This window comes from Sinocyclocheilus grahami, unplaced genomic scaffold (genome assembly GCF_001515645.1).
Source record: "Sinocyclocheilus grahami isolate Dianchi unplaced genomic scaffold, SAMN03320097.WGS_v1.1 scaffold543.1, whole genome shotgun sequence".
NCBI lineage: Eukaryota > Metazoa > Chordata > Actinopteri > Cypriniformes > Cyprinidae > Sinocyclocheilus > Sinocyclocheilus grahami.
In genome coordinates this window covers 1,099,838-1,115,756 of record NW_015505722.1, presented here as the reverse complement: position 1 = coordinate 1,115,756, position 15,919 = coordinate 1,099,838, and the positions used below count along the sequence as shown (strand labels likewise).

The 15,919-nt window shown below is 36.3% G+C and overlaps 1 protein-coding gene across 1 annotated transcript; it reads right to left on the bottom strand.

Annotated features, from left to right (window-relative positions):
* Positions 1-5: 5 nt before the first annotated feature.
* Positions 6-8,896, bottom strand: LOC107555683 (glucose-6-phosphate isomerase-like). The gene is made up of 14 exons (XM_016238551.1): positions 8,784-8,896; positions 6,449-6,517; positions 5,960-6,079; positions 4,869-4,952; positions 4,437-4,583; positions 3,519-3,590; positions 3,363-3,407; positions 3,214-3,267; positions 2,966-3,026; positions 1,717-1,776; positions 1,596-1,606; positions 760-835; positions 588-654; positions 6-447 (listed from the first exon to the last, which is right to left on the bottom strand). The coding sequence occupies exons 1-14, from the start codon at positions 8,865-8,867 to the stop codon at positions 324-326; spliced, it is 1,074 nt and encodes a 357-aa protein (XP_016094037.1). The 5' UTR covers positions 8,868-8,896; the 3' UTR covers positions 6-323.
* Between the last annotated feature and the right edge of the window lie 7,023 nt (positions 8,897-15,919).

The window sequence follows — 15,919 nt, the reverse complement described above, 5'->3', positions numbered from 1 at the left end:
AAAAAGAATATGCGATTAAGCAAGGTGACAAAGAATACATTTATTGTGGTTCCTTGGCCCAAAGGAGAACATGAAATCCATCTAGAGTGTGCAGTGCAAACAGATAGTCGTCCCATACTGGTCCACAGATACATGAATACAGTCAAATCTTACGCAACACACAAGAATCTCATGGCTTATACATGATGACAGACATAAAGTGCTTGTCCTCCTTGTCTAGGCTTATTATATGAACTATGCCAAGCGTTAATACATAATTCACTAATCTCATTGGATGAGGGGGTCAGCAGAGGTAGGGTTAAAGGGGAGGAGTTAGGAAACATTTAAGAGCGGTTCTTCTTGAAGAAGCTGATGAGTCCATTGGTGGAGGAGTCGTGGGAATGAACCTCTGCGTCGTCCTGCAGCTCGGGTTCGATCTTCTTGGCCAGTTGCTTGCCGAGCTCCACACTGATGGGACAGATACAAATCTGTTAATGTACGATTGCCTGAAACTTCAGACTTGAAGCAAATAATTTGGAGGGAAAGATCTGTCGCAACTTTTGAACTGGACCCAATTGAAGCTGCAGAAGACTTTAAACTGGACTCACCCCCATTGGTCATAGCTGTTGATATCCCACATCACACCTTGCACAAAGATCTTGTGTTCATACATGGCTGAAACGTATGAACAAATACAGAATATTGTCCTTGAGTGCAGGGTCTACAAAACAAATGCACATCTACAAAAGGAAGTAGCGGGATAATATGTTTGATACTCACCAACAAATGCACCAAGCATGAATGGTGTAAGTTTCTTGAAAATGATCGAGTTGCTTGGCTTGTTTCCTTCGAAAACCTACAAAAATCAATGTGTCATTCAAAAACAGATCACATGTACGGGACTAAATTCAAATATTACACACCAGAAGAAAATCCCACATACAATAAAAGATTCAAACTGTACTGTACGATGTCTGAACTGAGAGTGTCACAAAACAGTAGGCGAAAAGTATTCAGATGACCTACTATTTCTGGCGGGATCATATTAGGCCATAGGAGAGGATTCGTAAATAGTATTTCCTCTGCATTTAATCCATCCAAGTTAGTGCACATACACATTAGGAGCAGTGTGTGGACACTAATTCACTAATCTCATTGGATGAGGGGGGTCAGCAGAGGTAGGGTTAAAGGGGAGGAGTTAGGAAACATTTCTGAATGGTTCTTGAAGAAGCTGATGAGTCCATTGGTGGATACAGACCAGGAGCAGTGGGCAGCCGTTTTTGTTGCGGGGAGCAATTGGGGTTTCTAGTCATGGGTATAGAGTATGGAAGAGAGCGCTGTTCATTCACTCACCCCACCTACATTTCCTGCCTCCTGGTTACAAGCCCGATTCTCTAACCGTTAGGCCACAAATGCACATGTTGTTGGTCACATGGCAGTGGTAGATTTAGTAAGTCCAGATTGCATTCATACTATGCACATTTGTACTAAATAGAACATGCTTTTGTAACAGTGGTAAAGAAAGTACTTATTCAAAAGAAGTACCTACTAAGGGAGTGTGTGATTTCGGTGAGTTAAATCAGGCGTTTGATTAGGAAGAGTTTGAAAATGTGTACTGCTGGAGTGCCTATAAGAAACACACTTTATGTCAGGGTTAGACATGCCTGCTCCTAAAGAGAGCTAGTTTCCTGCAATCCCAAGCCTGCTTCAACACATCTGCCTGCAATTTTCAAGAACTCTGCAGGATGATTGCTCTCCAGTGAGCACCAGCTAGAAGCTGCTCGAAATTGTCAAAACCTATGAGGGGACAATGAATAAAGTCACTGGATCATTTACAGACAGAAAAATGTGTGTAAATAGTCTATCAGTGCAAGATGATGCACTAGCGGCCTTTCACATTTGGATCAGGCAGAAGTTAGGCCAGAAACATGCTCTACACAAGTACATAAACATGAATGTTTGGTCAGAACTTGGAGGGTTTTTTTACTTATTGTGAACACCAGAATGGAGTCAGGTGGTTGAAGAGGAGGAATTTGTAAATGGTGGACAGTAAATTAGATATAAAAAAAAAAACACAATTAGTAATGTACCTAATTACCAAACAAACCATATTTTTGGGAATATCATTTATGAATCATTCAAATCAGGACCATGAACATGGATTAAGAAAGTAAATGGGGTCAATTATGATTTAATGTTGAATTTAAATCAGTTTAACTAGTTAACTCCAGTTCTCTCAGTGGTTCTCACTGACATTGAGTATGTTTACACGGACAACAATAATCCGATATTAATACGATTAAGACAATATTCTGATTAAGAATCTACCATGTAAACAGAGATTTTTGATTACCTTAATCTGGCTGAAGTCATAATCGAAGAAAACACAAATCGAATTAAGACATGTGGAGTATTCCTATTTGAATCGCATTATTGAAGTGCAGTATAGACATGTACACACTTTAAATCACATTATTACCGTCGTGTAGTGACCGGCAGTGGTCAACCGTTTGATGGCAAACAAAAGAGCATGGCTTCAAGCAAGAAGGCACATGTTTATCCGCCGTTGTCTGTTTGCACGTATATCATGACATATAATTAACTGCACTTGAAGCTTTCGTAAAAATTAAAAATGAAACACCCAAAACTGTATAGTACCGAAGACGAACTGTATGTTGATATTCCAGAGGGGCGTCGCGTGGGAACGTAATGACGAGAGGCATTAATCGATCTATGTACTATAACATGTAAAACCGGAACATGAAAGGAATATTCTAAAAGCGACTCATGTAAACACCGTAATCATAACATTGTCTTATTCAGAATAAGGTAAATAATAAGATTACTGATGTCCATGTAAACGTACTAACTGAAAGAATAAACTAGTTACAGCACACCAAAATAAAACTTGCGTAGCTAGAAGCAATTGCGATCACATACATGCAAACAGCATGTTTCAGGCCTTATGCTCATACAGCAGACGTACCTACGTGCAGTGCAATGGACAAACCGATAGCCGACCACAGCGAGTAGCGCCCGCCGACCCACTAAAACATGAGCAATCAGCATCAGAAAAACAGTCTGGGCTTTGAGAAGTAATATGCTAATTCAGAGTAGTCAAATATTACTGCCAGTCATGCATTCAGTCATTTACTTTCAGCCTTATTCTCAGCCAATCAAAATTAAGATTTGCATTCTCGTGCAATAACAGAATATAATGTAAGGAATACTTACATCCCAAAACTCAAACATGTTGTTGGTGTCGATACCAAAGTCCTTGACTTTTGGCTGGTGAGGAAACAGGAAATTTCTTTAAAACTTTTTTAAAGATACTTAAACCATCGACATAAAATAGCATACAGCTGACAAAATCCTGTACTTACTGCATTTGTGGAAAGAGCCACAAAATGTTTGGCCACAGCAGATGTCTGAAAATACACAAAACGCTGAATGAGACAAAAAGACAACCATCTATAAATGTAGTGCATAAAATTAGACATAAATCAGGAATCTTTCAGTAAAACAGTAAAAGTACTAACATCTTTAGCGGCCTGGAGGAACCATTCTTTGGCCGTCTCAGCATTAGTGATGGTCTCTTGGGTGGTGAACGTCTAAAAAACAAAATACATTAAGAAATTAAGTACTTGCAGTAACTGGTTCACTTTGTATTACCAGTTTTGTTTAATAGAAATCAAGCATGTGATCAGCTAGAGACAAAAAAGCATATATATATATATATATATCTATCTTATATTTTAATAATACATACTATTGTCCTGTAAAAGTAAAAATCAGCATTTAATAATAATATAATAAAAGTATTAACAGTAATATTATTGTGAAATATTATTACAAATTAAAAAAAAATAATTATATTTTAATATTATAAAATGTAATTTATTCCGGTGATCAAAGCAGCATTTTCTGCATGAATTCTCAGTGTCACATGATCTTTTAGAAATCATTACAATTTGATTTGCTGCTCAAGAAACATTTCTGATTATTATCAATGATGAAAACAGTTGTGCTGCTTCATATTTCGTGTGGAAATGGTGATACGTTTTATTTTTCAGGATTCTTTGATAAACAAAGTTCAATGAACAGCATTTAATTGCATTTATCAAATATATGCATTACATTTAGTAAAGCATTTATTAAATATAAATCTTCTGCATCATTTAAATGCCTTCACTCACTTATCACTTTCATGTATGATGAATACATTTATTAATTTCTCTCTTTTTTTAAATCACAAATGTTTGAGTGCTATCATAAATGTTAAGCAGCAAAACTGTTTTTAACATTGATAATAATAAATAGTAAATGTTTTTTGAGCAGCAAATCAGCATAGAATGATTTCTGAAGGATCATGTGACACTGAAACTTCTTTGTAAACAACAGATTTATAAACGATTCTAATGTTCTCAAATGAACACTACAGTACTGTTTTTTTGTACCTTGGATGCGATGATGAAGAGGGTGGTCTCGGCGTTGAGCTGGGCGAGGGTCTTGGCCATGTGTGTGCCATCAATATTAGAGACAAACCAGACGTTGGGTCCTCCTTTAGAGTACGGCTTCAGAGCTTCAGTCACCATCAGAGGACCCTAAAGAACAAAACAAAACTTAATAAATGCTACTCCAAACATTACACAAGTATCGTGAATGATTACCAGACTTGACTCGGTGAGTCCTAGCCGTCAGGATAAAAGAGAGAATATCTAACAGAAGTGACTGACATTTCAGTTCAGAATCAGGCAACATTTGCTATGATAAACATAACTAACAACAGACAGTTTTATTATACTTCAGTTACTCTAAGCGATAGCCAAATCTCCTTTATTGTTCAATTATGATGTGTAAGCATCTCCGGGAACTCATAGTAAACTCACCAAGTCAGAACCACCAATGCCAACGTTCACGACGTCAGTGATGGCTTTACCACTGAAGCCTTTCCACTCGCCACTGCGCACTTTCTGTAAAATAACACGCACATACACGGTGTCAACTTTCAGGAATTTTCATAGCTGTCAGTGAAATTAATGATCAATTAATCATAAATTGTATTATATTACTTTAAAATGCAAGCAGAGAAGTACCACTTGGCCCATGTAAAAAAAAAATATATATATATATATTTATTTGCTTGCTTATTTTCATATATAATTAATGATCAATTAATCATAAATTGTATTATATTACTTTAAAATGCAAGCAGAGAAGTACCACTTGGCCCATGTAAAAAAAAAAATATATATATATATTTATTTGCTTGCTTATTTTCATATATATATATGAATATATATGAGAGAGAGAGAGAGAGAGAGAGAGAGAGAGAGAGAATTATATATGTTTGTATGAGTACAGGTATTTTCTGCTTAATAAATGTTCATTCCACTGTATTATAATATTTTTATTTAATTATTGGTATGTTAATATTATTTAATTAGAATTTATATGACAAATTAAACTAATTAAATGACTAAAATATATATTATTAATTTTATATTATTATATATTATTATTTATAATATATACATTTTGTTGATTTTGATTGCTTCCATTATCGTCATTTGTAAGTCGCTTTGGATGCGTCTGCTAAATGAAGAAAAAAAAATATATACACACATACATACACATTTTTATTACTTGTTTAATTAACTACAATAATAATAATAATAATAATAATGTTTAATGAAAATACAGATGCAACTCCACAATAAAACCTTATTGTGTGGGTATTACTTTTGAGTTGTAGTTTGAGTACAGTGTATATAATATCACTACAGAGGTCAGTTACAGTGAGATTTGCATGCTCTCCTAGCTTTATGACTGGCGGTTGGGAATTGGAATGACACAGTGACACTGTCAAATGATTATAGTGATCATAGATTCATATTTTCATTTTAGTTAATAAGTGAAACATTTTTTTTTTAAAAAGTGTTCTATAAACAAGCGAGTTGTTACGTGCATATTCACTCACATGGCAAAAGCCCTTCATCTGCTCCAGGACTCTGTTCACGTCCAGCATTATGTCCTTACCGTCCACCATGATAGGAGTGTTAGAGCGGTTCCTCAGGGCGGTGTGGAGAACAGCACGACCCTACAAACACACACACAAACTCAGCCCTACCCTAAAGAGGCATATAAGCAACTACTCTCCCTTTATTTAATTGACATCCGTTTCATTTGTAACCATCTCATGCAAGTTATGTCTCCCTAAGTAGTTCATTAGAATATAATTTACCATGAGCCACAAAAGAGACATTACATGCTGCAGTTTCAGGACAGCCATTAAGGTAAAGAGGAAACTGAGGGTTTTAACAGAACTTTCTGCTATGTGCCAATAGAAATTTAGAGAAGATGGAAGTGGAAGCAAATTCTAGAAGTGCATTACAACAGGTCTTGCAATTTCAATCTAAACCTCTCAGATTAAGTTAATTCTCAGTGAAATGTTTTACTGAGATCTTACCTCAGTGAAGTTGATCTTTTCCCCTGCAAACATCTTCTCTCTGGCAGCTTCAACGCCCACCGATCGCGCCTAATCATGATGAGACAGGAAAAAACAGTTAATGGGAACTTGTGCATGCATGCATACAAAGAACTATACAAACACCAATTGTGTTTTGTGCTGTGATTACTGTAAGAAATCTGCTGCATCAGAGTGATACAGTTTTGCAATCTCTACTTTGATTGGTTGCAGAGAGGAAGTACTGAGTCAGGTTAAATATGGGGCTGTAATGATAACTAAAGCTCAAAGTATACTTCCGTTATATGTACAATATTGACTTGCAATCCTGAGAAAAAAAAAAATCAGATTTGCAATATATAAACAATTGCATGATGTAAAGTCGGCATTGCACGATGTGAAGTCGGCATTGCACGATGTGAAGTCGGCATTGCACGATGTGAAGTCGGCATTGCACGATGTGAAGTCGGCATTGCACGATGTGAAGTCGGCATTGCACGATGTGAAGTCGGAATTGCACGATGTGAAGTCGGAATTGCACGATGTGAAGTCGGAATTGCACGATGTGAAGTCGGAATTGCACGATGTTAAGTCGGAATTGCACGATGTTAAGTCGGAATTGCACGATGTTAAGTCGGAATTGCACGATGTTAAGTCGGAATTGCACGATGTTAAGTCGGAATTGCACGATGTTAAGTCGGAATTGCACGATGTTAAGTCGGAATTGCACGATGTGAAGTCGGAATTGCACGATGTGAAGTCGGAATTGCACGATGTGAAGTCGGAATTGCACGATGTGAAGTCGGAATTGCACGATGTGAAGTCGGAATTGCACGATGTGAAGTCGGAATTGCACGATGTTAAGTCGGAATTGCACGATGTTAAGTCGGAATTGCACGATGTTAAGTCGGAATTGCACGATGTTAAGTCGGAATTGCACGATGTTAAGTCGGAATTGCACGATGTTAAGTCGGAATTGCACGATGTTAAGTCGGAATTGCACGATGTGAAGTCGGAATTGCACGATGTGAAGTCGGAATTGCACGATGTGAAGTCGGAATTGCACGATGTGAAGTCGGAATTGCACGATGTGAAGTCGGAATTGCACGATGTGAAGTCGGAATTGCACGATGTGAAGTCGGAATTGCACGATGTGAAGTCGGAATTGCACGATGTGAAGTCGGAATTGCACGATGTTAAGTCGGAATTGCACGATGTTAAGTCGGAATTGCACGATGTTAAGTCGGAATTGCACGATGTTAAGTCGGAATTGCACGATGGAAGGATGGAATTGAAAGATGTAAAATCGCCATTGTGAGAAAAGTCAGAATTCTGAGTTTATATCTTTCAATTTTGACTTAAGGGTTACAAAGTCTGAATTATGAGATAAAGTTACAATTATCTTTTCTTTTTTTTTACTCCATGCTCCTGTGTTTGCACTGTCAAATTATGTATATAATTATACTTTTGGCTGCAAACATACGATAGCATTTGCGTCAAAACTGAAGTATGCTTTGGTTGAAGTCGGAATTGCACGATGTTAAGTCGGAATTGCACGATGTTAAGTCGGAATTGCACGATGTTAAGTCGGAATTGCACGATGTTAAGTCGGAATTGCACGATGTTAAGTCGGAATTGCACGATGTTAAGTCGGAATTGCACGATGTTAAGTCGGAATTGCACGATGTTAAGTCGGAATTGCACGATGTTAAGTCGGAATTGCACGATGTGAAGTCGGAATTGCACGATGTGAAGTCGGAATTGCACGATGTTAAGTCGGAATTGCACGATGTTAAGTCGGAATTGCACGATGGAAGGATGGAATTGAAAGATGTAAAATCGGCATTGTGAGAAAAGTCAGAATTCTGAGTTTACATCTTTCAATTTTGACTTAAGGGTTACAAAGTCTGAATTATGAGATAAAGTTACAATTATCTTTTCTTTTTTTTTACTCCATGCTCCTGTGTTTGCACTGTCAAATTATGTATATAATTATACTATAAACATACGATAGCATTTGCGTCAAAACTGAAGTATGCTTTGGTTTTAAGCTCACACTACATAAACATTACACCACACACAGGCCTAACTTAACCTGATACAACTATTCTATTTTCAGCAGTAGCAGCTTTAAGAACACATGCATTTAGCCAATTAACATCTGGAGACACACGCGCGCACACACACACACACACACACACTTCTGACAAGGGGTTTAAAGATGCTTAGGTGAGAGATTACAGTAACAGCTCCGATCCTGCACTGCTTTTTAATAGTAACACACTTTACTCTGACTTTATGAAGAAATGTTTAGCTTGAGGAGGATTGTGGACCGTACCATGTCGAAGAGCATGCGCATGACTTCTTCATTGATGAGATTCTTAGAGTAATCCAGCAGAATGTCTCCATCATCTGTCGTCATCTGTAAACTGCTCAGAAGACAGGATCACACACACAGTTAGGATATACAAAAGCTCTATTATTATTTGTTTAATTTTGCTTCATGTACAACATGGATAATGCAGGGACATCATTCAAGCCTGGTATACATCCAAGTGAGAGGATCTTAGTGATGTTTAGACAGAGAATGAATTAAACCGATGAGGAAAACTAAATGAGCCATTTGAGAAAATATATCATGCCCATCTTAGCACAGTTATATTAAGCAGCGACTCTCAAACTGCAGCATGCCACATTACTCTCAGAACTGAATTGTACCCAAATAAATATTTTTCAGATATTTTAAATGATTATTTTTTTTCCCCCTCGCAATTTAATTTCCTGAGCTATCCCTTACAAAAAATGTAATGGCAAAAATATTTTCGTCCAAAATACCATATACTTTCCACAAAATCTTTATTGTATTTTTTACCTAATATTTGAATACTAATGTAATAGAGCTTACAGTTATACAAATACAGTTTTACTGTAATAACAAGTATAATGTTATAATAAATTATAATATGCATATTTTGCATATTATAAAAACGTAAATCAAATGAATTTTAAATACATTACATTTAAATATTATGAATGAAGATAAAAGGAGTTCTATTCACGCACAGCACGTTCAGTACTGATTCAGCCCGCAGTGAGTGTGTGCAAAAGAGCACGTACAACATGCTGCTATAGCGCCCTCTGTTGGCCAACCCACCACAGCTAATGAACTCTAATATGACTAACTATGCCTGGTGCATATGCAACATATAAACACAGAAGTGTCGCACTAGAGGATGTGATTGCATAAGCAGTGAGTGCACTTGAGAAATACCTGATCATGTGCATTTAATGAAACACAGTCACAGAAACTCACCCATGTATGCTGCCACATAATACATGCGTGTAGAGCTGTAGCACACAAGATCGATGACCTTGTTTTGTGTCTAGCTGCTAATATGGCTATGCGCGCGCACACACACGCACGCACGCACGCACGCACACACACACACACACACACACTTCTGACAAGGGGTTTAAAGATGCTTAGGTGAGAGATTACAGTAACAGCTCCGATCCTGCACTGCTTTTTAATAGTAACACACTTTACTCTGACTTTATGAAGAAATGTTTAGCTTGAGGAGGATTGTGGACCGTACCATGTCGAAGAGCATGCGCATGACTTCTTCATTGATGAGATTCTTAGAGTAATCCAGCAGAATGTCTCCATCATCTGTCGTCATCTGTAAACTGCTCAGAAGACAGGATCACACACACAGTTAGGATATACAAAAGCTCTATTATTATTTGTTTAATTTTGCTTCATGTACAACATGGATAATGCAGGGACATCATTCAAGCCTGGTATACATCCAAGTGAGAGGATCTTAGTGATGTTTAGACAGAGAATGAATTAAACCGATGAGGAAAACTAAATGAGCCATTTGAGAAAATATATCATGCCCATCTTAGCACAGTTATATTAAGCAGCGACTCTCAAACTGCAGCATGCCACATTACTCTCAGAACTGAATTGTACCCAAATAAATATTTTTCAGATATTTTAAATGATTATTTTTTTCCCCCCTCGCAATTTAAATTCCTGAGCTATCCCTTACAAAAAATGTAATGGCAAAAATATTTTCGTCCAAAATACCATATACTTTCCACAAAATCTTTATTGTATTTTTTACCTAATATTTGAATACTAATGTAATACAGCTTACAGTTATACAAATACAGTTTTACTGTAATAACAAGTATAATGTTATAATAAATTATAATATGCATATTTTGCATATTATAAAAACGTAAATCAAATGAATTTTAAATACATTACATTTAAATATTATGAATGAAGATAAAAGGAGTTCTATTCACGCGCAGCACGTTCAGTACTGATTCAGCCCGCAGTGAGTGTGTGCAAAAGAGCACGTACAACATGCTGCTATAGCGCCCTCTGTTGGCCAACCCACCACAGCTAATGAACTCTAATATGACTAACTATGCCTGGTGCATATGCAACATATAAACACAGAAGTGTCGCACTAGAGGATGTGATTGCATAAGCAGTGAGTGCACTTGAGAAATACCTGATCATGTGCATTTAATGAAACACAGTCACAGAAACTCACCCATGTATGCTGCCACATAATACATGCGTGTAGAGCTGTAGCACACAAGATCGATGACCTTGTTTTGTGTCTAGCTGCTAATATGGCTATGTCTGCTCTGTTTTAAAGCAAAGATAAATAGTTACACATACTATCAGTGTGTTTATAGGAGTGTAAATGAAGGATATAAAGCAGGTGCAGCAGTGCAGAGGGCGGAAGCTGGAGCTCGAGACTCTTGGCCTGATGTGGCAATAACCTTGCAACATCAACCTGGAAATCTAGGCTGCCATGTTACGCTGATCGTCATGATATGTGCATGTTTCCACTTATATATTTCCTGATATTAAATTGCAAGACTATTAAAATGATTTTTTTTAGGAAAAAACTGCATGGATTTGTTCATATAGGCCTTAAAGACCAAGATGCGAGTCCTAGTAGCAGCTGATGAGCAGCAGATGTGATGCTGGCAGGCTCGATGAGATGAAATGTGCATCTAGCAGAGCTCACATACACAGCGGAAGAGTTCACCTGAGCTTGTTGGATCTGTCTGGATCGGCGTCGAACATCTGCCTCATGTTGAGGTTCCCGGCGCTGGATTTGTACCTGAAAAATAACGTGTTTTTTGAACATTAAAGCATGTCAACATATTGTGACACCAAATAATGATCTTTAAAAAAGCATCATATGACCCCTTTAATTACACACTTTTGAGTATTTGAAATAACAAAATTGACTTTTTTTTGATACCGTGTGTGATGGCTGATATTAATCAACTCACTTATTTTATAAAAAAAATTTTGTGTGCTTTTTTGTTTGTTTGTAGGGATTTGATCACCACTAGATGGAACCAAACAATCACAACAATAGTTTGTACACTCTCAGGAAAACAACAACGACAACAAATGAACCCCTTTATTAAAAAGGTGCTAATATTTACCATTTAGGTACAAATACAATACAATACTGAAGTACTAATATGTAGCTTTTAGGGTGCTACCCCCCAATGACAACTTTTTTTCTTTTCTTTTCTTTTTTCTTTTGAGAGTGCAATTGGAGTTGTAAGAATGCCGGCTTATTTAACATTACTCAATTGTGAAAGACTATTTATTTCAATTATGTTTTAATCAAAATTATTTTTTATTATAATCAAAACTATTTGATAAGTGCACAGAATTTTAGATTTTAGAATAATTTTAGAAGACTAGCCATTGCGCAACACAATGCACATAACTAAGTGCACTTGTAGTATATTTCATATCTTAAAAGTATACATATTTTTTAAAAACTATACTTGTAGAAAATGTAATATTACTGATATAAGAGGCCATTTAAGAGTACACACTTTGAATTTCAACACTTTAAAATAAGGTTCCATTAGTTAATGTTATTTAATGCATTAACATGAACAAACAATAAACAATGCATTACAGTATTTATTAATCTTTGTTAATTTGAATGAAAATACAGTCGTTCATTGTTAGTTCATGTTAATTTACTGCATAAACTAATGCTAACAAGCACAACTTCTGATTTTAATAAAGCATTAGTAGTGAAATTAACTAAGATTAATAAATGCTGTAGAAGTATTAATGCTTAGTTCATTTTAATTAACTAATGAATCTTATTGTAAAGTGTTACCGAGATTCTTAACACACTTTAAATACACTTAAAAATGTGCACTTTGTAATGCCACAATAAAGTTTTTAAGTATATTTTAATTTTAATAATCTTTTGTTGTGCTTTAAAGTACACCTATTTTTTATGGTACATAACATACTAAAGCACATGTAAAATACTTCATAATTTACTTATAAATTACTGTAGTTATTCAATATTAAATTGGTTATATTTTAAATGTACTAAATTCCAATTTTACAAATGTGTAATTAGAAAAATATATATTTAATACATGAGGTATAAGCTTTACCAAATGTGCTTTTCAGTGCATTCAGCAGTACACATTTACCGTATTAAAAAAAAACTGAAGCTAATATATTGCATGTAAAATACATTAAAGGTATTAACTGACCCCAAAATGAAAATTGTCATCATTTACTCATCCTCCACTTGTTCCAAACCTGTAGGAGTTTCTTTCTTCTGTTGAACACAAAATATATTATGTAACCAAAAAGTTGATGGTAGCCATTGACTGCCATAGTATTTTTTTTTTCATACTATGGAAATCAATGGCTACCGTCAACTGTTTGATTACCAATATTCTTGAATATATCTTCTTTTGTGTTCAACAGAAGAAAGAAACTCCTGGAGTAAATTAATTTTCAGTTTTGGGTGCACTTTGCCTTTAAGTCTAATTAAGTTAGACTAATTGCAATTAATATAAACGTAAACTACATTTTAATTTTGCAAATAACATGTAATTAAGTGTCAGGGGAAAAACAATGTACAGTGTTGGGGAGTAACTAGTTATGTAATTTAATTACAAAATAAACTAATCACTGTAACTGTAAGATATGTAACTGTAATCAGTTAGTTACTAAGAAAAAATTGGTAATTAAATGAGTTACTTATGAAAATGTTAACGATTACAAAGGGGGTTACATTTGAATATTTACACACATCCACAAACAGATTTAATTGATTTCTTTCCCAAATTGCTCTGACTACTCTTAGACATATGGCTCTAAAATATCCGCGATGCGGAAAACATGGACTGGCTGGAACTCCTATAACGCGGAATGTCACGGAATATGCAACATTTGGACGAATAAACCAAAAGTAAGTAAGTACATTTGAATCAAGACGCGATATGGACTAGTGTCTGTGAATATTAAGCCGCAAAAAGACAATATATGAATCCTACACGTTCTGCGTGTCTGTGGAAATCAGGCGCGGACGATTCTCGGTGGCCTGGCAGCCGAATATGCAATATGAAAATAATTGAAGACAAAATGTGTTTTACTGAGAAAAAACAAGATTTGTTTTTTAAAAAGGCTTTTTCCAAAAGGTACATCTGGAAAAAGGGGGGATCGTCTTATAATCAGGGTCGTCTTATATTCGGGCCAATATGGTAATTGCCAGGCGAATGTACTAAAGCGATTGTTTCTGAATTCGACATTCGATAATGAATCTCTAATAAATCGTGAATCAGTTAGTCGTGATTGGGAATGCAATGCGAGAGAGAGAATGGAGAGGACTGTGGAAGCGCACAGATGAAGCAGAGAAGCACAACTACTGTTCAGGGTTTCAAGTGCAGGTCAGTTTCATCTGTAAATATGCTATTGTAGTTTTGTCTTTGTTTACTTCGTTAAGCAGCAGCAGCCCATTGCTCATCAGTCATCACTCAAAATACTGTATAAAGGACATCAGTATTATCTATTGTAATGTTACAGTAGTCATTTAGCAGACAAATAATCATATTTTATAATAGTTTTAGGGGGAGCTAGGGCAGACAACAACACAACCCTTATGGAAATTAACAATTTTACCTAACCATGGTAACCACAAATGATTAACCATGGTTTTGGCTACACTACCCATAGTTTAACCATGGAATTTGTAGTAAAAATAAAGACAAATGGTAATCTCAAAGTAAAAGGCGGTACTAAAGTCTGATTTTGTGGTGGATGTGTTCAAATTTGATCATCTTAATTCAAGTGAGGAAGGATTTTGAAAGTCTGACAGTGTTGAGCACTACTGTAAGGTTAAACCTGCATGCTTAACAGTTGCAAACATTTATTAGAAATTTAGAAAAGTAATCAGTTACATTAATAAAGTAATTGGAAAAAGTTACACTACTATTACATTTTAAATAGAGTAACTTGTAATCTGTAACCTATTACATTTCCAAAGTAACCTTCCCACACACATGTGTTCAGTTCACACTAATGTATGGAGCATAAACACTCAACCCCCCCAAAAAAATAAATCACACAACAGATAGTAAACGGTTTATTCTTGCATCTAGTAAAAACCTCTTTACATGTAGTTGTGAACAAATACCATGCTGGGTTCACAAGGAAAGCGTGTCGACCCTGATGAAAGGATTTGGTGTTCATCAAGACATTTCCAGAACAGCATTTGCCTCGCAAGCACCGCCAAAGATCGGTGGTTTGTGACAAGACCTGCATGCAGCAATGTCCCGTTTATATACGAGTATCACTGTTCCAACATTCAACAAATGCACCGCTGGGATTTGCACTGTAATACACAGCCTCTAAAGAAAACTCTGGCATTAAGGCCCAATCCCAATTCTACCCCTTAGCCCTTCCCCTTTCCCCTCCGTTTCGCACGTTCACGTGAAGGGGTAGGGGTGTCTCGATTCTCTTTTGGTTGGAGGGGTAGGGGTAAGGGGAAGGGCCAGACAGCCCTTCCAACGAAAATTTTTCGGGACCACACTTCAAACGAAGGGGTATGAATTATCTCAGCGTAAACCGGCTTCAACGGCAACATGGCTGCCCGAGCGAACAAAGACACACAAATGTAAACATTTTCGGCATTAATAAAAAATTTTACGAAAAGTAGTCATTTGTTTTATGTTACATTCAATCGTGAGTCCATATTTACGGTCATGTTACTCAAAGAAATGTTTGCAAAAAAAATCGCTAATATTTGCCAACTAGCGTCATATTACAGACTGCACGATAGTGCCACAACATACTTTCATGTCTGATCAGGGCGATAACCACCGTAGACATTGAGGGGGGCTAGTCCCCCCAATAATTAGAAATCGCTAAACCCTTTTCTCAAATATTGCCAATTCGAGAGAGAGAGAGAGAGATGAAAGTTGAGTTTATGCACATCTGTGCGTTTCTCTTATTAGAGTGAGTTTACTTCAAAAACAGCGATTTTATCCTCTCGTTGCTGGAAAATATAACGTTCAATATAATATTCAAACTGTTATTAATAAAAGCCGTGGGGCAGCATTGACAAGTTTCTTTGCTCCTGGATGTGTGAGCTGCGCGAT

What these genes read in the sequence shown, in the direction of transcription:
- LOC107555683 (XM_016238551.1), bottom strand. Translation starts at nt 8,867, where the DNA reads ATGACGACAGATGATGGAGACATTCTGCTGGATTACTCTAAGAATCTC. An exon ending in GCATTGGTGGTTCTGACTTG is followed by an intron (nt 4,584 to 4,868) that starts GTGAGTTTACTA and finishes TTTGTTCTTTAG; the next exon opens with GGTCCTCTGATGGTGACTGA. An exon ending in TCTTCATCATCGCATCCAAG is followed by an intron (nt 3,591 to 4,436) that starts GTACAAAAAAAC and finishes TTTGTTTTTTAG; the next exon opens with ACGTTCACCACCCAAGAGAC.